The sequence below is a fragment of the Mchenga conophoros genome, linkage group LG15, assembly GCF_057382185.1.
Source record: "Mchenga conophoros isolate Kocher_MC1m ecotype Shallow Benthic linkage group LG15, M_conophoros_male_GT1.1, whole genome shotgun sequence".
Classification (NCBI taxonomy): Eukaryota; Metazoa; Chordata; class Actinopteri; order Cichliformes; family Cichlidae; genus Mchenga; species Mchenga conophoros.
Window position 1 is genome coordinate 15,231,109 of NC_140540.1, and position 27,474 is coordinate 15,258,582.

General features: G+C 40.1%; 1 protein-coding gene across 9 annotated transcripts in view; it reads right to left on the reverse strand.

Annotated features, from left to right (window-relative positions):
* Window positions 1-27,474, reverse strand: part of gphnb (gephyrin b) — a 112,807-nt gene that overhangs the window by 28,091 nt on the left and 57,242 nt on the right. For all 9 annotated transcript variants that reach the window (XR_014888647.1, XM_085247498.1, XM_085247497.1 and 6 more), the window contains exons 7-8: window positions 15,978-16,250; window positions 14,575-14,709 (exon numbers count right to left, since the gene is read on the reverse strand). Coding sequence is in view for 8 of the 9 variants with exons in the window: in XM_085247498.1 (XP_085103624.1) it covers window positions 14,575-14,709; window positions 15,978-16,250 (408 nt within the window). In the remaining variant the exon portion in view is untranslated. The remainder of the gene's footprint in view (window positions 1-14,574; window positions 14,710-15,977; window positions 16,251-27,474) is intronic.

The window sequence follows — 27,474 nt, forward strand, 5'->3', positions numbered from 1 at the left end:
TGTGATCTACAATTTTTTTCTATGAAATAAATTAAGGTGTTTTATAAAATAAAGACTTTCCAGTATAATACTGTCAGGTTGTCATTAGACTGTTATTTTAGGTTCTTTCCATCTCAAATCATCGAAGGCTTTCTGCTCGACCATCTCTGATTTGCTTCAAAATTTTATGGTATCCATCCATCGACCAATAATGATTTCTACTAAATTTTATCTTCATACATCAAATACATTTTAAGATAGATTTTTTCAGCTTTCATGCTTTATCACACAAATCTGAGGCACAAATCTCACATCTATTAAAGATAAAAGTCTAAACTTTGGACTGGCCTTTCTTACCATAAAATTGAATCATATTGCCAAAAACAGCTAGTGACAATTTCTGAATATTATATAGATATATTGCACTACAATAAAAAAAAAAACGTATACTCTACTTTATTACATGATTGTAAGGTTAACGTCAAAATATACTAACAGACATTAAAAACGCAACAATGTAGCATTTTCATATAGTTTACTTCTCTTGCAGCATTTGTTCCAGGCAGCATGCCGATCTCTTGATTGATCCTTACTCGTATTGTGTCAATCACATCATGTGGACACAACAAATCGGCTACTCTCATGAAATGAGCTACCAACTCCTTTTTCTTTACTCTTTACTCTTTTTTTTTTTTTTTTTTTTACTTGTCAGTTGTTTTGCTATATTTATTTGTATTTACAACAAAATTTGCAGTGGTAAAACATCTAGAAAAGTATTTGATACATGATAAATGAAATGTTACAGATATAATTACCTACGTCCAAATTTTAAAGCTCAAAGATTTTTGTCAAACAAGCTCATTTGAGATGGAATGACTTGTAAGATAAGATATTACTCTTGGCCCAGAGATATCAGCCAAATGTTAACACTGTTCTCAGATACAAAAACACTTCACAAACCACATCACACGTGTGCAAAAATCAAAATGTAACAATGATCATAACACCTCTTAGGTAATAATTTTTGACAAATAACAATGTGTCTTTGCACTCGCTGAAGACAAAAAAAATAATCTAGTATATTATATTAAAACGTTGTTTACACAATTTTTTTTCATCAATTTTTTTTACAGCACAGCCTCTGTTTGGAAAATTTTAATAGTGAAACGCAAACTAATTTCTTCAGAAACCATCATACACAGCACTTTAAATAAAGCCATCAATGGGCAGCTAGTTCACAAATTTCTGTGTTGCTATTTGGTCAGATTTGGAGACATGCATTTAAAATCATCTATGTGAAAATGGGGTTAATAAATGTCCCACTGTGCTTCATATTACACACAGTGATATTCGCTGGGGTTAACGGTTCCCTCATCTCTGCAACAAAGGTAAATGTGAAGCTAGCATGACTAGTATTAATAGAAAAACAAGGTGAAAGACAATGTTAACATCAAATATTTCCAAACATATTAATAGGGACAGTAATAATATTCATGCATCAGAATGCCACCCAATCAGTGCTGTTTCATGTTCATATATTTTAACTGATACATCGGCACTGCAATGCACTGAGTACCTCTTAACCTCATAACTGTGTTTGTAGTGTTGGTGCCTTTTGGATCCTTTTTGGACCTTTGGATTTTGCATCATTTTAATGCAATTGTCTAAAAGTAATGCGGCCATCCAAACATTCTGTGCTCAATTTCTAAGAGTGTGAATGTGTTATTTAATTTAGGTCTAGCAGATGCACCTTGCTAATCTGTTTACCTCATAACTCACAGCTCAAGCAGAAGTCTAGAAACTAATGGGTGACATCATCATGCTGGATACCTTTTTTTTTTTTAAATGCAGTCTATAATTTACTTACAGTTCAAAGTATGAAAGTAAAAGAAGAAGAAAGAAGAGAAAATGTAACACACTTAGAGTTTCTGGGATTAGATTACACATACGTGAGCTGAATTATAGATTTAGTTTGGTTGAAGTAAACATTTTTTGAATGATATCACCAGCTGATTGTGCAGGTTTATGATGAGCTGCTTTCTTTACTTGTCAAATTAAACTTTCCTGCTGTCACTGCTTTAAAGTAATTTCAAGTTTTTTGCTTACAGTTTCAAAACAGAGTTACTAAAGAAAAACAAAAAAACAAACTCTGCTCTCCAACAGCTCCCTCAAGAATAACTAATATTGGCTAAGAGTCCACACTGGAAAAGCCAAACAACTAGTAGCCAGGCTGACCCGGAGCATGCGCTGTGTGCATCTTTATCTTGTCCCGGTCATTCATCACAGCGCTCCTATGGCCATGTCTACATATGTTAGAAATTAATGAGCTACTGAGTGAATTTTCAGAGAGCGTGGCATTAGCACAGCTGATTTGACAGGCCTGTGTTATATCGCTTACCAGTCTTCCCCGCTTCACATTCCCAGCCCACATGGTGATGGAACACACTCAGTACAGCTGGTCAGACAACTCATCCACTCTTCTTAATGCCTTTCCTGTCTGTCTTTCTGTCTTCTCTTCCTGCTCTTGTTCTGTCCCGCTGTTCACTGCACTTGTACGCTTTCTATTCTCCCTCGACTGCCCTAAAGGCAAACGCTCTGAGTCAGTGGGCGTGAGTAACTCGAGACAAATATAATATCGCACACGGTGCACGCAAACTTCACACATGCAGATGCGTGTCTGCGCTGCATGTGCGTAGAAGACATGATATTTTAAATGGATGACGCTGACATATAAAATATACGCTCCTGAATATCTAATAATCTCGATAACAAAAGTGGAAAATCCACCGTGTGCGCACATGCTCTTTCCACACATGAACAAGCACATTCGACTTATTTTGATTTAAAGCCTACAGCAGTTTGACCCAAATGGTCAATGGGTTCCTGGAGCCAAATAAAGGCAGGGAGGGCCAACTGTGTGTACATTAATCAGAGACAAAAGAGCACTTTCCTCTTGGCCATAGCTACTTTCATCTGGTCTTTTCAACACTCACACTTATTACAATACAGTCGGTTCCCTTTAAGCTTTCTCAGCCATCCTTCTCTTCTGTACCTGACATTTTGCAGCGCAGTCACTCCTCACAGCTAAATAACATCAGTCTACCTTTTTCATCCAGTTACTGAAGGCTGTTGTGTCTCTTCTGAACACTCTGACATCCATGTTTCTGCTTTCCTTAAGGCTACATAAAGACCGGATTAAGCAGGTTTATAAAAGGGAGAAAGAGTAGACAAAGAGTCTAAGGGTCTCATTTCTCAAAAGCAAAAAACTGTCAGTATGATGTGAATATTTTAGTGTCTCCAAAGTGAACCAGCTTTTTTCGCGTATTTTCTAAAATAAAAACAATAAATCTGAAAATCCAGTGCAGCAGCCAGTATTGTTTTGTCTGGTTTCAATACACAGACACTTCTAAAGCAGTCTTGTAAAGGACTCATTTGAAAAGGAAACAGGGATGACGGATTCTGTCACTTAAAATTTTCAATATTTCAAGAAATGTGGTTTCTTTGCTTCAGCAATATACAACTATCATTTCTTTATGGTAACAACAGCCCTTTACGTTTGGCCCCAACCCTTTGGTGACCAAACGACTATTAGACAACCTAAAAATACACCAACAATCAATTTAAAACATATCTATAAGCAAGAAAGCCAAAAAGCTTAAAATGTCCAACTTATCTTTTAACAAAATGCAATTTTCTGGATTCATTTTTTTCCTAATGTAAGCTGTGTGTGGTTTTCTTTTGGTCATCTCTTAGTCCAAACAAGCACAAAGAGGCAGAGCTCTATTTTATCCACAGGTTCTCACAGGCTCTACAAAGCATAGCCTCCATAATAGCCATTATTTTTGCCGTACCTGACATTTAGCTATTAGTGGCATCATTCTCCACAGTTACATCAGTATCTTGCTGCTTCTCCTTGTCAACTGTATAAAGCCATCATGGATTTCTGAAGGCGCTGCTTCCACACTTCTTCATCCATATTGCCCTCATTTCCATTTACAGTAGTGCTCCAGCTAAGCTGCTCTGTTATTGCCTGGAAGGAAGCACATGATAACTCCAGGGACAAGGAATAACAGTAAAGGCATCGGCATCATGGGCTTTCTGATTCCTGTTCTGCATAAATTGTAAGGTGCTTTGGATAAAAGCAGCAGCTGAGGGAGGAAGGGAAATGTGGATGGAGTGTCATCTACTTCTTAAGTGACTGACTGACTGCTGGAGTGCAGAGCCCTATGAGATATTGTGTCGCTTACTCATACTCATCATCCTTTCTTTGTCTTTTTATGTAACTGCCACCGTCCAACACGACAGTAACACCACCACCAAAACATGAGGCACATAAGTCCCTTACTCTTTATCCACACTCTGCAGCCCACCGCTAGTTTAAGCTAGTCAACAGTATCCTACATTACTCACCCTCCTACCTCCTAACTAATCCATGGCCTGACACTGTACCTCCTTCAGGCGTCAGCTTCCTCATCAACAGCAGCACACATGCACAAATAACATTTGCAAAACACAACGCTGCACACGCAATATATCCACCCCCCATGCCCACTCAGCTAATAATACAAAATCCTTCACTTATTAAACATGGACACAAGCGACCTCCGCACACACAACCCTCCACACTCAAAACCTGTAAACACTCTCAGATATGCAGGAGGAAAGACATTACTTACCATCTTCTGCCTGGAGTCGAAACAGAATGAGCTCCCCAGCACATGCACACACGAACACACACTTTTACACACTCGCTAACTGTGAGAGGGTGAGTGAGGAAGGGTGAGCAAGAGAGTGAGAGAGAGAAAACGCGATAAGAAGGGAAGGCAGGAGCAGGAAGGATGCAGAAGACAGAGAGAGTGGCGAGGAAATGCAACAGCCAGAGAGACAATGAGGAGGAGGAGAGTGAGGAGGAGGGCATATAGCTGCACATACGGTGATGTGTGCTGTCCTAAATTGTACATGCATGACTGAGGTCTGTGTGTGTGCGTGTTTATGTGTGCGGGAGTGTGTATTTCCCATGAGCCTTTCCGTTGAGGGAAAGTGACAGATGTGACTTTCTCCTCTTCACGATCATCTTTCTTTCTTGCATCTTTCAACTTTATTCTGCCTCCTTCTGTCACATTCACACTGATTTGAGATGAGTGAACCGGGGGAGGGGAGAATGCTGAGGCTAAGACGAGGTGAGCTACCGGACTCAACCTCTGGGATGGACAGATGAATAAAGACTGACAAAAAGACACAGGCCAAAATAGCTGAACTGTCCTTACTGTTCACTCTGTGTGCATTTTAATTTCCTTCCATCACCCTTTCGCCACCTCCTACTCTCTCCCAGTCCCCTGTCCTCTCGAAGTTATTAGCTATCTATCCCTTTCACGCCCTCCCACTCTTTTCTTCTCTCCTTCTCTCTCCTTTCGCCTTTCTTACTTTCTCACTCACTCCATCATAAATCCTCCACACCTCCAGCAGGCCAGAAGACGAGGAGTCACATTTATGAGCCTTACTGCAATGGAGGAGGACAATAACACATATCTAGCACTATTGCCGCTTTGCCGAAGACACATACACACACACACACACACCAGCAGACACACAAGCGGTCACTACTGTCAAGTTAAATCAAACATAATAAAACTTTCAGCAGAACACAAAGGCATATAAAAAATCCTATCTATCACTTGTGCAGGGGAATAAACCTTAAAAGAACGACGATGCGAGCTGTAAAGAAGCGCCGGAACGTCACACTGCGCCTTCGCTCCAACAGTAAAGTATCTCGTAACACTCTCGCCCACTGCAGCATACAGTAAATAGTCAAATGTAGTAGAGTAAAAGAAAAGAGCATTAAAGCAATCAATACATTTTACCTGTACTATGTGTGCTTTTATCAATTAAGTTTGATTAGGATCTTCATAACAATGTACTGTACTTTACCATCTCCATTGGAAAATCTGTCCTGGTTTGACGTGCTGCACATGCATTAACCACTTCCATAAAAGAGTCGAGGCTGCACGCAGGGCAGCACCACAGGCCACACTGAATATGGGATTTGTGAATGGCAGTTTTTAATACCATCTCTAATCTATGTGGCACCGTTATTGATCCTAACTCTTCACTTAAAGGTCACAGGTCACCAAACTGCATGCTCAGCATATTATCCTCATCTGAAACAAAACTACAGCCATACGCATTTAACTGGCTTTAACTGAATTTTTAACTTTTTTACTTCACTTTTACTTTCAGTTTTAATCACGTTCTGTTCTAAGTTGTCATACATTAAAATGAACTGAGGCCATTTTCAGTTATGCTTTTTCTTTCTTACTTTCTTTGACATTACCCTTTTAATGAATCTTGTAACTGCGTGAACTGGATAAAGGCGCTAATGACCGAATGGCAATATCTGGGAACTAAAAAATGAAGCCGAGGCAGAAATGCGAAAAACTGCAGTGCAACTTGAAGGAGACTCCCATTGTAACGTCAACAAACACACAGATTCTCATTTTTTAAAAATGCTCAGTTTTGCAGCACAGAAAATGAAGCACACTTACAGCCTGGTACAGATGTTTTCATAATGTAGGATTCTCTGCACTCATGTAGAGTACTAAGCATTGCTTTACTGCTTCAATATGTTATTAAGGTGTTAAGCAGAAGTCAGAAGCTGCTAACAAAATGCACTTGAAGTCAATGTCAGACTGTGCAATGCTCAGAAAAATGCAAAAACAACCCCAAACAAACAATCCAAGGCTACATATCAGACTCTACAGGCCTTGGTTAGCTTGTTAAATGTTAAAGTCTATGACGGCATAATTAGAAAAAGACTGATCAACTATGGCTTGTTTGCAAGGGTTTTTGGGAGAAAGATGCTTCTCTCAAAAAAACAAACAAGCAAATAAACAACCCCCCCCCCCAAAAAAAAACAACAACAACAACAACAACAACAAAAAACATGCCAGCACAGCTTAGTTTTGCAAAATTGCATCTGAACAAACCACGAGACTATCCAGCACATTAGCGGCGGATGGTGGTTTGGGCTCATTTTCCAGCCAGATGAACTGGGCACCTTGCACTTATTGAGTCGAGCATGAACCCCTCTGTATACCAACGTATTCTACAGTCAATATGAGGCCATCTGTTCAACAGCTAAAACCTGGGTGAAATTGGCAGCACCAGCACATCAACAGCAGAATGGCTGAAAAAGTACAGAATAAAGTTTTTGCAACGACCCACTCAAAGTCCAGACCCTAAACCAACTGAAATGAGGACTTTAACAGAGCTGTGCATAAGCTAATACGCACAAACCTGAATGAACTAAAGCAAGGTTGTAAAGAAGAGTGGGCCAAGATTATGTGAGAGACTGATAAAGTCACACAGAAAACAATTACTTCAACTTATTGCTGCTAAAGGTCTAAAACCAGGCACACACACACCTGGCTTCATCTTCACAGTACCAAACTGAGTGTAGATGACACACAGAGAAACACCTGCATACCCACACTGTACCACAAACTCTTACCTTTGGACAGTCAAGAGTCATATCTCCTGTTCAGGGTTACAGAAGGAGAAATCTGCCATACAAGCTTACAGATCATTGATCTGTCACGCATAGAGCCAGCTGAGCTGACACTATAATGGGGCATTCGCATACACCCAGGGCATAAATCATTCATGTCCTGCTGACAGATCACTTCAGTTTGTCAGTGATCCTCTGTCACTACATATTTGCAAGTGATGATGCTGTGATCTGAGTACAGACTAGGCCCAGGCCAAACTGCATGTGCATTCTTTTTTTCATGCTCATGTTATACATCACGTTAAAACGTGCATTTTGACATCTGTCAAACTCTTGCAAGGGACAGATTATCAAGACTGTTGAAAGCCGAGCTACCCAAAAATAGAACAAAATCAGAGTAGTTACACTAAAAGGAAAAAGGTGTGGAAAATTCAGATGAGTGCAACAAACAAACAGCTGATGATTAAGTCAGAAAAATAAGAAATGTGTCATTTTAAAATTTTAATCAAACATGAATTTATAAATATTAGACTCATTCCAACCCAAATCAGCTCATTTTTAGAACATTTTCTGCTCGACCATCATTTTAGTTTCATATATCAAATACTTTTCAAGAGAAAAAGTATATATACTTATATATATATATATATATATATATATATATATATATATATATATATATATATATATATAAATGGCACGTCGACCCCACTTTCAGGCTTCTTTTTTTCCCCACACTGAAATCTGCTGCAATGTTTGAACACGCATATCTCAAAAACTCTTAAATATAAAAGGCTGAAATTTTCACTGGTCTTTCTTAGCTTCAAAATGAATCAGAATCTGTGATTTAGATACATAAAAAAGTCTGAATATTGGCTAGTTAAAATATGAAAAAACAAACAAACCAAAAAACATCCAGCACTCCTGCAAAGTTCCCTATTACAGTACACACTAACACAGCAAAAGACAACTAGTGACAATGTCTGAATGATATATAGTTGGATTTCTCATAAAATCTCATACTGTAAAATAAAGCACGTCGAATACTTTTTAACATGAAATTTTTAGGACACAAAAATGAAAAAAAAAAAAACCAACCCACTTTCATTTAAATTTCGTGCTATTTTAAGCTAATATGACGAGTTGTGTTGTACCACAAAAACAAAAATATTGATAGATGGTATAATCTGAATATAACACTGTTCTAGATGGTACGATAATGACAGCTATGGACAAATCAGAGATAATGGAGCGGAAACGGTGTAAAAATCGAATGACCCAGGTCTTGAAAATGAATATTACTCACATATTTAACTATATTATTTTCTGAGCTATAGTTAGAGTCTGGAAAATCCATACTTTTACTCTATTTTGACAGACACTCTGAGAATTTTATTTTTGTTGTAAAACTTGTCATATTTGCTCAATACAACAAGAAAGTTGAATGAAAATGTAATTTCTTTTGTTTTTGTGATCATGAAAATTATTTAATATATGAAGCTGAAATTTCACACCAATAATTTTATATGTATAAACTTTGCACCATAAAGCTTTTATGCAAATTGGAGAAGGTTGAGCAGAAGGCTCGTGTTGGTTTGAATGACCCATTATTTCTTTCATAAATTTGCCTCTCTGAATCTTCGATGAAGATGCTTTCCCATTTTCCCCGATCAATTGGCAAACTAACAGTTAACTGGTAATTAAATTTACTGTAATTAAATTGATTGCATTCGTGTGTACATTAATATTCCCTGTTGGTCTGCAGCAGTCAGCTGAATGTCAAATATCCACGGTGAAGGTTACCGAAGTGGTTTGGGATGCAAAGTGACTCATGTCCTACATTGCAGAGGAGGACGTGATTTCCATAAGCCCTGGCTTTGGCTCCAAAGCCATACATCAAACCACTAATAAAAAAAAAATGCTATGGGACCAGGGTGGAATGAGGCAGTGTCCTCTAGGTGCTCAGCCAGCACCTGTGCAAAGGCACCATCTGAAAGTGAGAGCATTGAATATTTTAATCAAAATAAATGCTCAAATCTGACAAGCTGATGGGATGTTTGGAACAGTATACAATATATTGACGGTAAATAATATTGGCTCTGGAAAATGCGTGGCGATCAAGGCGAAAGGTCTGATGGAAAGGGGAGTGTAGATGTACAGTAAGGGCAGCAGCCACTCTAAGGCAGGAGTATTATTTTAAAAAGGAGGTGAAACTTTAATTCAATACTAAAATATTCAATTCCATAAAGAACTACTGGCAATAGCGCCAAAAGACGGCAGTGATTATAAAAGTCTTTTACCAACAAGAAAACAACCTCACAATGTAAATGAAATATTACGTCCTCGTTTTTGGTGCTGAGTTTTGAACAACTCAACTCAACTCAATCTACCGATAGGTAATCAATAAATGAGAGTAAGAGCAGCCATGAAGTAAATACTCATTAACCACTTCATACTTTCCTTACTGGGGAATTTTAGCGCTTTTATTGGATGACTGATGAATCAGTGAGAGGAGTATTATACTGGATTATCAAGGTTACATTAGATATTGCTTCAGATATTGCTTCCAGTCAATATTGGCAGCAAATGTGATGCTACCCAGAAATCAAACAAAAATGATTTCAGACACTTTGAGTTCAGCCAAATGTTCATGCAGAAATGAAACCTGCTGTGACTGCTGCATAAAACACAGAGAATCTACTTACATATCAACTTGTTACAGCAACAGCTCCAGGGATTTTAAGAGACTATGTCTTTACAAAAACCAAAATAACAGCAAGAAAAAAACCTCCCAAACTTTATACAAATGAACATAAAAAGCCTAACTAACTAACCACTTAAGTGAGAATAAGAACAGGAGACACAACCCCAGAAAACACTGGCAAAACACACACACACACACACACACACATTGTCAGCCATCCTCTGAATCAAAGCCCTATCTCCCATATGGTTCATTAATCCAAACTCACCATTACGTAACTGTACTAAATGCTCACAAGAGTGGAAGGGTACAACTACTCTCCGTACATCTTGTGCATGTGCATGTGGCATCTTTCCGTGTGTGCGCAACTAAGAAACCGTATGACAGAGACAGAAATCTGGTTACATGAATGGTTTGTAAAGTTGCTCCTGGGCTGTATGCTGTGTGGGGAGTGTGAGAGCAACACAGACACCTTCTGTCTGGAGGATGTGAGTCAAAATTTATTACATGCAGTGTTTGTGTGCATTCCAAGTTGCCGTGCTGCAGCAGACACACAGGTCTGACCATCAGTTCGTTCCACACGCTGCACTTACGCACAGACTTTATACTTAGCAGCGAATCCATACGTGCAGGATCCAAACTCACACACACGGTGTTGATGTGCACATTTAAAAGTGACTTCATTATTGCAAACACATTTGCTGTCCCCTTAAAAACAAATAAGACTGCATGCATAGTGTCATAACTTGACAAATGTGACCTGAACTTAAAGTGCTAACACACCACCTCTGTGGATTTATACACGTTTCTATTTGGCAAAAAATAAGTGGCCCTTTTGCTTCTGTTTCGCTCTGTGAGCTGAGGTGTCGGATTGGCATGTACAGAAAACGCAGCAGCAGCTCGGGCAGTGACAAGATTAAGACCTACTTCATACCTTTTCTTCTTAAAGCAACCACACAGCCTTGCCAACAAGACCTAGCTAACAAACTAACACAGCCCACAGTGGCACATGAAATGCATCAGTGAACAGAGCCATTCTGGCTGTGGCTCTAGGGACAGTGTGTACATACTGTCAGCAGCCGCTTGCAATGTGGGAATTTCAAAGAACATATGGCAGCTTGTCGCTGGGTAAAAGCTCATGTCAGAATCTAAACAAGCTAAAAGCTGTACCTAGAAAAGACATTAACTGCCTGTTATCTGCCATTCACAAAAACACACATTCCCAGGCATGCACAGTACACACAAACCCTGAGTAATATGGCCGGAATGTGATCATGACAAGCTGGCGATAACTCAAATGGGGTCATTCGCAAAGAAAGGTGGAGACACACGTGTGCTTGGGTGTTGCGGGAAAGGAATGGGGTGAGGGCTACCTCGATGCATTAGTGGAGCCAACAGCAGCATTAAAGCTCCCCACTGTCCAATTATTTACAGCTCCACACTCTGTGGCTCAGTCGAGGTCAAAAACACCTTGGCTCTCTAAATGTGATCAGCGGGATAGGCTGCGATCACTACAAGCTGTGGACCAGAGCAAGAGGAAATCTGGAGAGGAACGCAACAAAACTGAGTAAAGTGTGGATTACACCTATAGACCGTGCATAAGTGATAAGCGTATCTGAAGCATATCTGAAAAGCAAAGTAAATTACCCTCCCTCTCATCTGATTTAATACAGTGAAAAACAATTTCCCTAATGGACTTACGGCTTCAATCATTGTTTTTCAGTTTTATTCATAACAGCATAATACTCATTTTGTAAGTTATGGGCCCTTTTAGGTTAAAAAAGAATGATAAAGCAATGATAAAACATTAGGAACTTTTCTAGGGTCAGCGAAAGAAAGAGGAGAATCAGAAACTGTATTTCTAAGTTTAGCGCTAGTGTGTTCATATTTACACACAAAATAATAAAACCCAGAGACAAGGAAGTGTGTTTCACCAAAGAACTGATATTCACATACCATCTTCTCAAAGTTATTAACCTCAGACCTACAGTGCCTTGCTCAGTGGCCTCTTGGGAGGATGAATATTTTCAAGATTCATTTTCACCAAATAGATTTAACAGAATCCTTACTCACTACACCATGTCATGACTAACTTCTCACTGCCTCACATCTTGCTGCTTATTTATACTTGCAAATATCTTTAAATATCTACATATCTAACAAGCCTGTTAGAAATTACTTGCAATGATTTATTGCCTGTCTGACCTTTCACCACTCCATGTACACCCAAACACAGCACAGCAGAAAGAGAGAGCACTGTTCATGGCTGCTTCCTCAGTTGCATGACCCATCTATGCACCCGCCCTCCCTCCTTTGCTAACATCCCATCCCTCTGTTCCCATGGCAACCCCACTCATCTATTCCCATGGCACCTGCCTGCTGTCCGGGAGACACACGGAGACGCGACACTGACAGATGAGGTGAGAGAGAGAGAATAGAGAGACAGAAAGAGAGACTTGACACCATTTGGCATTTTAAAAACCTGCAGGAGAGATCAGTTAAAACAGTCTTTTCACAAAGAATTGTGCAAATGTTCAGTTAAATAGCCACAACGAGACAATGCCAGGGGAAAAAAAAAATGGGAATACATATAGACGACATGTTCAAGTATCCCATTAAAGCAAGCCCAGAGCAAGTGCATAAAACTGCAGTGAAACCTGCTAAATAATACTGTTAGCATCCAAGCATAAAAAACCACAACCTGCTGTCTCCATAAACACACTCACACATAAACATATAAAACACATAGAAGCAAACACAAAACATACAGAGAAACACAGACACTTATGATGCTGTGACACTGAAACCGGTCATTGAAGTGTGTGTGCGCTGTTTACACAACATAATCATTTTACACAACATCACATTTACTAATAATCAGATTTTAATTGTGGAAGATGCAAAAAATAAAGATTTTAAGAAAACATATTCCTCTCTATATTAAAAAGAAATAATATGATGAACTCTTGGTTTTGTCCAGTATTCCTATTCCTGTACAAGTCTATAAGCATTAAATGTTTGAGTCAGGGCATGACAAATACAACTGAGCTGTGGGAGACGAACAGTAGGGCTGAGCAGAAGGGAAAAATGGGCTAGGGTCGGCCTTTGTTTGTTTGTGTGAGCATGCATATGTGTTGCTGGAAGTGCATGTCCTTGTACTTCTCTCCCAGTGAGAACCAAGTACACAATCTGATTTGGGGCTTGGGTTGAATTACATTTACAATTAGTATTTACAATCAGATTTAGAGGTGCTTTAGGAGCTGAACCAACCATAAAGCATTAGAGTTTTCTCTTGACCTTGACAAAAACATTCAAGATCTACTTACCAGCTTTTTCAAGAGTTCAGTCAATGTCTGCAGCTTGCTGACATTCAAGCTCAGTAGCTGTCACTACTGTGTTCATACCAGTTTTAATATCTGTATGTCATTTTGGCTTAAACGTTAAGAATAAATTAGACAATTTGCGGAAAACCTGAATATAAAAAAGTGGAAGTACTTAACCAAAGAAACCTTGAAAAGTGCTTTGAACAATGTAGGAACCATCGAAAACGTTCTTTCCAAGCGAGTTTCCCCTCTACATGCACATATTGTGAATCAAATTGTACACAATTTTTCTTCTTCTTGTGTATTTCTGTCTATGTTCACTGGCTGCTACTAACGTTCAAAAAAATCATGGACTGTATATCAAAGATGGATGCAGCTACTGTGATGTCACTAAGTGGTCCTTTGAGAACCCTCAAGATGCATTTTAAACCCAGACATGTAGAACGAAGAACAAACCAGATTTATTTAGCTGCTGTGCAACCTTTTTCAAATTCCCACAGAGTCACGTGTTGCCAGACAGCAGCTAGTCACAGCAGAATCCAGCAGACCCCGTTTTACTTCCCACAGTAAGATGCCTCACTCGGTTCTCAGAGAACCAGAGTTATGTTGGTTACCAAACATTTTTTATAGATTATACGAACCGGGCTCAGAATTAACGTGTGCTAGAAAGCATTTGATCTTTTAAACAGAGCTTGGGTGACTGTTAAATAAGTTAATTAAGCTATAGGTTGTAAAGATAGCTGCATTTTCCATGAAAAGCAATCCTGTTTCATATAACAGCTTTATAAACAGCTGCTGAGCTTATCTAGCAAAAATTCTATCTGAATGATAACTCCATGAGCAGCAAGAGCTAAAGCTCAGCTTTGGTAAAGTTCCTCCAAGTTTGCTTAGGATTACCGGTATTGTTCGCTCGCTTGCTTTAAGTCTGTTTTTTTCTAGATGTGTTCTCTTCACAACTGAGCTGCAAACCTTATACGGCTGATGGTTAACGTAGCATTTTAGATTCCCTGCTAGTGTAATTACATGCCGATGCGTGCCACTGGGTGTACTGTATGCTTACTTACTTTGGGTGTGGGACAAGAAGCGGTAGAGAGGCGGGAGGTGGCCTGGGCACGGGGTGACTCTGAGGGCGTGGTGCTGAGAGAGGCCGCGTCCCTGGGCAACACCTGCACACCCCGCGAGATAATGGAATCTGGGATCTGAGATCACATACACCCAAACACAAACGCACATGCATATAAACACCACGTACGCACATACACACACATACCATGAACCCATAGCACACATCCTGACATTGAAAATTCAAAAAGCTGCGCATGAATAATTCCTACAAACCTATATACATGTAACATGACCGTGAGGACAAAGTCTTTCAACATTTTTAATAAAATGCTAGAGAAAAATTGGACCTTTTAAAAAGAACATTGATTGTGGCTGTTTGGTGGAGTCTTACCAAGATCAATCTATGACTGGACAATGAGATGAGATGTTAGACTGAGAATGGAGTCATTAAGCAGGGTCCAGGCTGCAGACTGGAGGAGTATGGAGACGTACTTGATGTTACATGTGAATGCATAGAGTATACACAAACCCACACACACAAACACAAAGGCAGACAGTCACAACACCATGATATGTTAAAGTTATCTGAGGAGCTTCTTTACGTTGTACGTCTCATCCAAGAAGCTTCTTCATTTCTGAGACTAAATGGTGGAGAGTCCAATTTTTAAGCGCTAGCATGAGTTGTCGCCTAAGAGGATTGTTGACCCAGTATTGATCATGCACCTCATCGAGGTGTGAAAAAGGGTGTGGGTCATTATCAGCAGAGGTTTCGGGTGAAACCATTGTGAGACTGTGCCTCATCCAATCGTGTGACTTATTGAGATCAACTGACACAAGATGTGAGTGGGCGTTAGGGCGTCTGGGAAGGGACAGTTGGTGTTGTAATGCTGATGTTAATGCCACAGGAGGTTTAGAGATCTTTAGAAAGATCCATTCTTTCTCAAAGGCTTGTAAAGACATAGCTAGATGCTTTATTTTACACACCTGTGGCAAGGGGACTGAAAACAAGTGAATTCAATGATGATGCAATATGGCCCAGTATTGTTCATATAGAGTGTCTGCAAAAAATAAATATCATGGCACTATCTTATCTGCCTGGATGAGCAGCAATTGTGCATAACTGTTTTCTATTTGAACTCTCAACTTCAAAGAAAGATCAGAAAAATATACTTTGCAATTGCTATTTACATAATTTTTATAATTACATCTCACTGGCACAGGCTTTGTTATATTCAGTTATTATGTTCAACAATTTACTGGTGCTGAAAGTACTACTTTAACATTATCTTCTATGAATGACGTGAACACGTAATGACGATGAAATGGATGAAATCATATCTGAGAAAAATGTCATTTTTATGGAACAACCAAGCCTCCCCTCTCCTCTTCTCTGTCCTGGTACCTTGGCGGCAATGGATGCGGCGGTTATGTGGGAGGAGGAGCTGTCCTCGGTGGACGCCACACCGCTGTCCTTCTTTTCCTCATCTTCCTCCTCACATTGCACACCTTTATCCTCTGTCTGGCGGCGTGGCGAACTGTTTGGAGGTGGCGAGAGGGGCGGTGGTGGTGAAGGCAAGTCCTCCAGCTCGTCTGCTGCCTCCTTTACCTTCACCACTGCGTCCCGAAGAAGGTCGATGGCGTGCGGCAGCGCTGGAAGGATGAACTGGAAGCATTCCTGGAACAGATTAAGCACAGTTGTCCTAATGAGGGTTTAAATCATGGCACAATCTCATCTAATAGCTGCCAGCATGAAGAAAGTGAAGGTTGGTTGAACACATTTGAGTGTTATGACCTGAACCCGAAGGACCTTTTCTGTCGGTGAAAGAACAGATTTACAGTTGACCTCTTTCACACATTTCTGTATCAGTTTTTCAAACCCATGTTGTTTTTTCCCCACTAATTAGATTACGTTTTCTCTTCCTGTAATTTTAAATCAACATTGAAGTAGTGCTAGTTAAACGCAACATTTCCAGGTCATACAGGACTGCCAATATTCTCAAAATTACAGTGTGAACATGATGTTCTTAGGCTTGGAGGCTTTTAATGTAGAAAATACATGATAAAAATGTTAAAGATTAACTTAAATATTAACAGTGTTAGGGAGTAACGAAATACATGTAGCGGTGATATGTATTTAAAATACAAAATATGAGTAACTTTATTCCGTTACTGTTACCTTGTTGAAATAAATGTATTACACTGCGGTCTTTTCCTGTTTCATATCCCCTCTCTAATTTTGGTAATTCCACGCATTGTCGGAAACCCAAACAAATATGCAAATAAAGGCTCTGACAGGAAATCTGAGCGTGCAATGCAAACTCAATGCAACTGTTTGCCAGCAACCAAGCTGCTCTCAGCGTCAAAAGACTCCACCTCCAACCTAAAGAAACATCTGGAAGTAAGTTCTTTTCTAAAAACTAATGTTAGCTTACTAAAACCTCCTTGTTTTGGTTGTGGTAGGTACCTGGGTTATGTGGTGCATTACAACCTGCTAGCTGTAAATAATCATGTGCAGTTCTGAAAGAAGACAGAAGAAAACATAATACTGGTAAAGACATAGTTTTCTATACGAGATCACTGCAAAAAGCGCAGCCTTACCTAATGTCCACCCTACTGTTACTCATTTTATATTAAGATTTAAAGATCTAGTTGGTATTGCTTTCAGAACTGCAGAGGATTATTTGCAACTAGCAGTCTGCGGTCTATGAACTAACCTCAGCTAACACCAGCTAACAACGTTAGCTAGGTGGCGAGTAGCCTTCAGTCACAGTAATAAATCACACAGCAATAGTACATTCATGTAGTTGTAAAAAGTATGACAATATGTAAAGTAACCCAAAGTATTCAGAATATGTTACTCACATTAAGTAACTTAACAGAATACGTTACAAACTACATTTTGGGCCATGTATTCTGTAATCTGAATATTACAATATTGTTTAAAAGTCTCAAGCCATCCTACATTTCTTTAGTTTTTGCTTCCAAGGTGCCATACATACAAAGTGGTCTTGAGAAATAGTTCTCCAAACTTGCTGAAGGTCTCCCAGTTTTTCGCTGAACATTAGTTACTTTTTCACTCATTTCAGTCCAGTCCATGACCATTTTTTTGTTTCTTAAGCCGTTTAACACTGGCCTATGATTTATACAAGCATAAAACAACCATCTAACTCAAGAGAAGACCCAGCAATGAACCAACTTAGCAATAACCTTTTTCAAATTGTATATTTAGCCAATTATTACTGAATATATCACAGTCGGACACCAACAAGGTGATTCCCAAATAACTTTTAGTCAAAAATTGGCCCTGTTCTGTCCTTTAAAATTTGAAGAAACTGGAATCTGCATCTTAAAGCCACGGTCTTAAGAACTACGAAAAATATCCAAGAAGTGCCTGACCCAGGACCTGAGAGATGCATCTGGCCCTTCAGTGGATCCATCTACTGTTCCCTGAAGCTTCATCACAAATGGCCTCAATGGAAGCTGTCAGCCATTCTTAAGGAAGGGAAACATGGAAAAAAGGCTGAGTTATGCCAAATTACTCAAGAACTGACTGAATATTAGGGGCAACAGGTCTTATGCAGTAAATAATCTAAATTTGAAAATTTAATCCATCATGTAATAATATCTGTAAAGTATTTGATTTGCAAAATCTTAATTTTCAGCATGACAATGATCCCAAACACACTGCCAACGCAGTAAAAGCATACCTGGATAAAAAAAGATGCAATGGAGCACTATTAGTCATCGACTGGTCTCACTGGAGCCCAAACCTCAACATTATTGAAGCAGTGTCAGATCATCTTGACAGAGAAAAAACCAAAAGGTAGCCGACATCCATAAAAAAAAGCTTTGAATGTCCTTCAAGAAGCCTGGAAAACTAATCCTGAAGACTAATTAAAGAAATTAGAAGAACACTTGCATAAGAGAGTTCAATATGGTCAAACCAAATATTGACTTTCAAACTCACTACAATTATACAAACTCACTTTTTGCTTGTTTGTCCATGTATGTTCACATATCTTTTAATAATTCCCTGCCCGTAGTCCCCATTTTCCCAACAGTAAATAAATAATTGAGTGATGATTCAAGGCTTTCACTCAGTACTGAGAGTAAAAGTTTATTTAGGTAAAAGGTGGGAGCAACGTATTATCATAGTTATGACAGACGTGCAGGAAGTGATGCATTGACATTCCCGCAGACAGAAGGCTCCTGGAGAAAACATGCCTTAAACATGTGAGGAAAGCATTTCCGTAATATACAGTTTGTGAGATTTTAGGGTGCAAACTACTGACCATATGACACACAGAGGTGCGACCTGTTTGAGGCACAAAGATTTCATTTGAGGAAATCACAGTTCCTCTCCCTGGCTACACGTCTATTGGCTTTTGCTCTGGTACTTCCTCTCTGCATCCATCCCAGTTTCCTTCTCCAATGTCTCCATGTATGTGTGTGTCAATGTGCCTGTGGGCTCATCGGCTAAACGCTCCATTCTCTTCACTCCCAAGACAAGAGCTAATCTGTGAAATTATTTATCTTCCTGTGTATTTCAAGCATGGAGAAGATACATTATTAATCGCCCCCACACTTTACACTGCCCGTGAATGGGCTTTCGGGGCAACTCTTCCACTCCACTGTCTGTTTTAATGTGTACATATCGGAATCCGCATTAAATCTGACAATGCTAACCTCAGCTTGACTGAATTCAAATTTCATAAATCTAAACTGCAATTCATGCATTACTGAGACAGCATTCTCAGCACCAATGTGCATAAACATCAAAAAAGCCAGGCAGGAGGACTCAAAACAGTAGATGAAAGCTAGTCTGTCCTGTTGCGTAGCCGCAAGCTAACCTTTACACCCTACATCCCCATCTCTCGCGTGCATTTTCCTCCAAAACCCCTCAGCAAAATGAAGGCTGTTTATGTCTCTTGCTGCTGAGTTTGAAGCCTACATCTGAGCATGTCTGGAGGATGCAGAGAGAAGGACTGGGTGGGTTTGAGATGTACAGAGGATGGACTCCACTAAAGAATGAGTGAGGATTGTGTCAAGAGCCTGGATATATTCATCCTTTACAGTTTTGCACATTTACAGTTTTTCTCAAATGCTAAAACACATGTCACAAACGTTACCACCAGGTCCCCCAATGTCCAAACACAACACCCTTCTCTAAAGCTACATAAACACAACCACACCTTCCCACTGCAAAACTCAAACTCCCACACCAAGAGAGCAGCTCGAAGCTGTCAAAACTGTAAACACTATACACAGCATTACACACTACAGCAAAACAATTGAAAACACAATGCTCAATTTGTGAGAAGGTTCTTTGTTTCATAACTGCCAATGCATATTTTAGAAACTATACAGTAACGGATCGTCGTAGATCTCTGCAGAGGATTAGGCATTTAGATTTGTGAGTTTCATATGAGTAGTATAAATCTATAGAAAATCCTGCATGTACGTACACTACTGTAACACAACTCAATGCAAAAACAGAATCTATTGCACACAACAGTAATCTTGAAAACATGAACAGGGTGTGAAGTGTATTTACGTTATTCACACCACACACACACCACAATCACTGTGCGGCATCATGTCGCTGAGCTGTTGCTCGCATCTCGTCCGTAATGATGGTGCGAGGTTGTCTTGCTCTCCCTCCTGGACCTTCTCCTCTCCCATGTTGGCCTTCTCCTCTTCCTCGTTGGTCGCTCCTCTTCCTCCTCTCATTTGAACTCCTCTTCCTCATTGGCCTGCTCCTCTTCTTCCAGGGCCAGCTCTTCTCCCTCCTCTGCATCAAATTCCTCTTCCCCTGACTCTGCCTTCATCCATTGTGTTTGTTTGGAACCTTCAGCATACTGTGCACTCTGAACTTGCTTTTACATGTGGGTACAGCATTAGCAACAAGTGTCTTCAATTTTGAGACATTGTGTGTAGTGAATGATGCCAGGTGTGTTCCCTGTGTTCAAAGATTGGTGACTGTGGCAAGCATTTTGCATCACATGGGCTTTCATTTGAGAATATGAGCAGAGTTGTTTTGCAACATGTGTTTTAGCAAGGAAAAATGTGTTTAGATTTATGAGTACAGAGGGTTGTGTTTTGTGACTTGTGTCTTCATGTGACATGTGTTTATGGTACTGGAATATGGTGGCTACATTTAGTAAATGTGTTTAGACTACTGGTCATTTGGGTTACAGGATTGGCTTTTGTGTTTTAACATTTGAGAAAAACTGTAATACATGCTGGGAATTTTTTCTTTCTTTCTTTTGTTTAGCTACATTAGGAGTGGTTTTTTTCTGCTCTTATTCTCTGTTTTGTCCTGGAGGAGAGTAACTGTCAAGAACACTAAAGAGCAGAATCCCTACCAACAGATCAGAAACACGAGCAGGAGAGAGAAAGAGGCATGGAGGAAGAGGGGAAGGCATTGCTGTTCTGAGAAAGGGTGAGAAAGGATGACAGGAAGATGGAAGGAGAGAGAAAAGTAGTGAGTGAGATGAGAGTGGATGAGATCTCAAGAGATAAAGAGTTTTGGGGTAGAGGAGAGAGAGAGATTCAGAGAGATCTTAAAGATCTCATGGACTATTATCTTGATGTTATCTTCGTTATCGGTAAGTGCCAGCACTGAATTAAATTAAACAGAAATGCAATGTTCATTACGTAAATGAGACGTAATGAACAGAGACTAAAAGGGCAACAGGACAGAACCTAAACACAACTGTGGTCAAAGCTCTCCAAAGCAGTAGAAAAAATGTACTCTAAAGAGGGGACTGACTTTTGAGTCACGTCCTGAAAATAGGCTGAAAATCTCACTCCATGTGTATCTTGTAATTTTATTCTTTTAGTCTGGAAACTTGCAGGCACTTTTTTGCTACCACTTCTCTTTCACAAAACCTAAAAGGAAAGCTGTCCATAGCCTCACACATGCAAACAAACCAAATGGCCTATTTCTTTCTGCTTTAACACTGAGTTGGACTTGCAGACTTTGAATTGTGTAAAATTATGTTTACTTAACAAGAAATGGATGCTTGAACAGCTTGCCTTGCAAAAGTCTTAATTTCCCCAAATCATTTTGAAAAAACCTCTTCAAAAATTAGACAATTAAGCCCCTGTAAGTAAATATTATAATGCCTATAAATGATTAATATTTATTATAAAACTTGGTGATGGTGGCCAGGAAGAACCCCGTTTTTATAAAGGAAGAACCGTTCAGAAGACAGGACTGAATGGAGAGCCATCTATCAAGTCTGGTTGATGAATGAAAGAAAGAAAAGTGAAAAAAGAAGTGCATGGGTAGTCAAAGACAAAACATAAACTATGGGAGCCAGTGGTGGCTTGCAAATGCATAATGGCAGAAACTTGTGGAGGTGAGAAAATAATCTTAATGTATGATGGGACCTCAGCAGCCTGAGCATATAGTAACATAAGTAAGGGATGATACAGGGCCACCTAATCCAGCTCCATCTCTAAAATCTGTTAAAAAATTTAAGTTTGAAGCATAATCTAAAAAGTAGAGAGATTATCTGCCTCTTGAACCACAACTGGGAGCTGTTTCCACAGGTGAGGGGGCTGATAGCTGAAAGTTCAACATCCATGCAACATTTTTCACTTCTCTTTCCCTTCATCACTCAACCAGACTCCATACATAGCACCCCATCTGGTCTGGTCTGCCAAAGGGTCTTCCTTTTAAAAGGAAATTCTTCCTTCCCATCATCACTAAGTGATTACATTGTTCAACAATGTTACATTGTTACATTGTTCAACAATGTAATTACTTCTGTACAGGACAGTGGACACACCCAGTCTTCGAAATATGCATACATACACTGTGTGAAAAATAAAGCTTTTGCATATTTTCCATGCATTAATTTATAACCAGCAAATGTAGAGGTTTTGGCAGTTTGGTTGTCTGGATCATTCAGGTGTGTGTTAATATAATGCCACAGAAGTGAAAGACAGTGGTAGCAAAATTACTCCAAAAACAGACTGTGTAATGCTAAGAGACTGCAAAAAACAAAATGCCTTCATCTCAGACTCTAAAGCCTCAGTTAGCATGTTAAATGCTAATGGAGAAAATCTCTACAAAGAACATGCAGCATGGCTTAGATTTGTAAAGTCGCATCTGGACACACCACAAGATTTCAACAAAGTCAAATCTTGTGCACAACTCGAACAATTTCCTTTGGACAGATTAGAAAAAGTAGAAATGTTTGGCACCACATTTGGTAAAATCCAAACACAACATATCAGCACAAACACCACATTCTGTCAATCACGGTGGTTGAGTGGTGATGATTTGGGCTTGTTTTGCAGCTACAGGACTAGGACACCTTGCAGATATTGAGTCGACTACAAAGCATCTTCTAGACCAGATATTCTTGAGTCAAATGTAAGGCCTCAGCTAGAAAGACTATTCTATCATGGGCTGTGCTCATGACTGTACACGCATAGATAAAGCAAAAAGGAATTCAAATGTTTAGTTGTCAGAAATGAGAGGTGAAAATGTTAAACAGTGTATGGCTACAATAAGAAGGTGTAAATCCATGTTGAAATGATATAAAGCTAAATTAATTTGCATTAGCTCTGCAGGTTTTGCTTTCAGTAAGAAACTAAAACAAAATTCGCCCACTGGACAAAAATGTCATTGCACTGTGCAGAAATGCCTTTCTCACTATGGTTTGAAACATTGTTACCAACAATATTATTAGCATATATTTTAATGATGAAGTCAGCATGAAATGAAAGAAATAAAATTGTTCACTTTCCAACTGTAGTGTAACTTTTGCTAAGTTATTCTTTTATGTAGCACTTAAGTAGCACCGTTTAAGAATACATAACATGTCTCCACACTCCAACACGAATGGAAATTTGGGGGAAGAGAGCAACAGCAACCTGCAGTTATATGGTAATGATCAGTTTCCTATCAATTACAGTTTGAATCTAACATATAAAGCTTCTATTAGACTAGATGTGAGAAGAAAAACACTGTTGCCTAAATTATGATACCTAAGCAAAAATGTTAATACTGCACCCAGAAGGAAGGATAACAAGGTTGTCACAAGAGTCCAAAAGTAGCATGCTACTGAGCGGCATCATGGAAGATACCGATTTCCAAGCTTCACGTCAACAAATGCGCGTTTGCTGCTTCTGTTTTTTCATGTCTTGTGATTATTGAAACATAATAAAAAAAAAGTACCACTGGCAAATCACTGGAGCATCCTTTCATGTCATTTTCATATCAAAAGTATTTCTACTTTAGTCAGAATGTATTTATAAATGCATCAACACTACAATGAGCGGGTGGAGGGAGGTTTGGAGTCTTCTCCCACCCCCATTCTCTGCGGCCTGCTGGAGCGGGAGGGCTAGTAGGAGGAGTTGGCCGTCCGACTGCGGTCTGGGGTGTGGGGCCTCCCTGCTGCTGCGGAGTCGGGGTGGTCTGCCTCTCCCCACCGCAGGGAAAAGGATAACACCACCTGGGTCTGGGTGCAATTCCCCCCTCCAGGGGCAAGGGTACCTAGACCCGGTTTGTAGAGTACGCTTGGGGAGTGTGATTGTGTGTACAGCGTCTCTTTATGTCTGTCTCCACGTTGGTTGAGTGTGGAGTGAGTGCATATGAGAGCATGAGGGTGGGAATGGATGTTTGTGTCTGTGTGTGCCTGTATGTCTGTGTCTATATGTCAGGTTGGGTATCAGACGCCACCTCTCTGGGGACACCTCAGGCCCTCCAAGGTTTGGAGGCCTATCTCCACCCACCACCACTTCCCCTGCCGGTGGCGGACTCCCTCAGGTGTCGGTGTGTTGGTGGTTCTTTGTGTCTGGGGGTGGGCGTCCGGGTACACACCGGCTCACTCCTTGGCGGCCGCTTGTCGGGGCCTGGGGCCTGGGGCTCGCTCGGGCCCCTTTGGAGGTGGGGTGCCCCCGGCCTCTCGGCCTAGGGCTCGGTCACTCAGGCGCAGCTGGGGGCCGGCGGAGCTCACGGGCGCGTCACTGCAACTCCCCCTGACTTCTGCTCCGCGGCTGCTGGGCGAGCCCTCATCTGGGACTCTCCTCAGCTCTTACTGGGACAGTGGCGCGGCTGCCCCTCTGTTGGTCTTCCATGGTCTCTTGTGTTCTGGGGGCCTCTGGATGTCTGGAGTTTTGATCTCCTCCATACCCGCTTCACACCCTGGAGGACGGGGCTGTGGCCCCCCCACACTCCCTAGCAGATCATTACATGGAGAAACCTTTGGAATGCAAGCATGCTGATCCACACAGGTATGCACACATGGGTATTCACAGACGCGGACTAAAGCTTTCTTGGCTGCTGCCTCAAAGCACACTGTGCGCTGTCTATCTTGCGTGCTGCACAATATCGTTTATTACTTAGTAAATACTGATATCTATGACTAGCTAGTTTATTGTGATGGTGCTTTGTTTTCTCTATTATTATGTTGCTCTTTGTTGTTTGCTGTCTCCTCTGTTTGTTTTTGTTTGTTTGTTTTTTTTTTTTCTCCATACAGGTGACCCAGGAGTTTTTTTTTTTTTTTTTTGTCTCTCTCTTCCCCCCCCTTCTCACCGTCTCTTCTCCCCTTTGGTTTTCTTTCTTTCTCTCCCCCTCTCTCTCTCACTCATTCCCCCTGTCCTATTTATTAAAAAAAAAAAAAAAAAAAAAAAAAAAAAGAATGTATTTATAAAAAGCAGTTACAGAACACAGTCCATAGAAGACTACCAGCTTACTGGCTCTGAGGGTAAAACCATGTTCTCATCACCATTATTTCAAAGTGTCTTTACAGTGGAGACAGAATTAAAGCATCAACAACACATATTAATAATTCACTGTACAAAAAAAAGAAAGATCTAAAGTATTTAGCTGAAAACTTGATATGTAAATGCTGCAAATGGACATGCTTTGGATTATATCTGCAGCATAAATGAGGCCAAAGAGACTAAATGAGGAGCTAAAAGGTATGCAGCTGACAGTTGGACACAAGGGGCTTCGTCCGGCTGGCTCAGCTGGACATCCCTGTTATCTTTATGACAGGAGATCATTGTAATAAAAGCCCGCAATGGGCTTCCTGTACCGTTAACTTTAACTGGAGGTTGTTCAGGGAGACACTAATATGGCAGCAGATGGGGAGAGGTGGTGTAATTGATTGAAAGAAATACTAAAATCGATCAGGAGATGCGGGCGTGTAACGAGACAGAGATAGATGTGCAGGTGAGCGAGGCGGAGAGGGTGAAGAAGGTCGAGAAGGAGACAGCAGTAGGTGAAAACAAATTCATGTACAGTGATGGGAATAACGGCGTTACAAGCAACTAACGGTGTTACTTTTTTCAGTAACGAGTAATCTAACTAATTACTATTTCTATTGTTACAATGCCGTTACAGTTACTAACAACAAAATGCTGTCCGTTACTATTTTTCAACAAACAGAAGGTTGAAGATGTGTTCAGCTTACCGCATCTTATATCAGTTGCACGGTAGTAGCTGTAAGTAATCTGGGCGCTACAGCTTCAAGCAGCTGCGCGCGCTCCTGCGGACGGTAATCACGATCACTGTCTAGCACAACACCTGGAGCTAAGGGGGCAAAACGATCGCATGGGTGCTGCTGTTTGACTGAGGAAGAATAAAGTAGTCGTGGTAAGCCAATCACATGACCACTTAAAGACAAAGCAACAACATGATGATTTACCAGTTTTTAAATTGTGTTGATAGGCCACGTAAAACCAGAGTCATGATAAACAATATATAAGCGGTGTTTTTTCCTCAATAGCTTAGTCGCGTTTACTGTCTAAGGACAGCGCTAGCAAGCACTCTCTGCTTATGAGAGAAAAAAAACCAAAAAAACAACAGGGGAAGTTTTAGGAGTGACGGCGAGAGAGAGAGAGAGAGACAGCAGAAAAAGAGAGAGAGCAAGTGTTCAGATGTGAGAGATTTGTGACATTTAGCGTGTTTGGGGTGTGTAGTTAATGTGTTGTCTTGTGTAGTTAGTGTTTAGTGTTGTGGATAGTTTTGTGTTGTGTGTCAGAACAATGAGGTGACTGCTGTCACCAGGTAGAAACAGGAGCAGTGATACACCTGCTGCTGTCAGACCTGCAGGTATCAGGCTGTGATGTTCTCCCATAGGGCAGGGATAGCTCAGTGGGTAGAGTGGTGGCTCCATAATCGGAAGGTCGGGGGTTTGATTCCCCTGAACAGCTACCCTGAAGTACCCCTGAGCAAGGTACCATCCCTACACACTGCTCCCCGGGCACCCAATGGCTGCCCACTGCTTCACTGGGTGAATGGGTTAAATGCAGAGAGGAATTTCCCCACGGGGATCAATAAAAAAAGTACACTTTATAGTGGACAGAAATTATGTTTTTGTAGTGGCACAAATAATTTGTGTGGCATCTTATTGAATGCAGAACAGCTGATTTTTCTGTAAATAGTTTGAAATGGTTATTTTAAAAGGTAAATGGATGCAAATAACTTTGTTTGGAAAACTTGTGCATATGATTTTAAAATTGAAAATTTATATTTGTATTTAAGGTTATGAAATATGATTCATTAAACATGTTTGTGATTTTAGATCAATTGTGTTAATACAGTATGTCAAAATGAAAACATAACTGTAAATTCAGACACGTAAGGTTGTGCCAAAAATGGGATGATACCAAACAAGGCAAAGTAAATAGTTTTTAAAGGTGAACTGTGGAGGGAAAATCAAAAGTAGTTAAAAATGGCCAATTATACCCTGGACCCCAGAGGGTTCAACGTTTTTTTTAAAGTAACGCAATAGTTACTTTTCAAGTAATTAATTACTTTTAGAATATTGTAACTCAGTTACTAAGTCGGTTACTTTTTTGAAGAAGTAACTAGTAACTATAATTAATTACTTTTTCAAAGTAACTTGCCCAACACTGTTCATGTATATATAAGT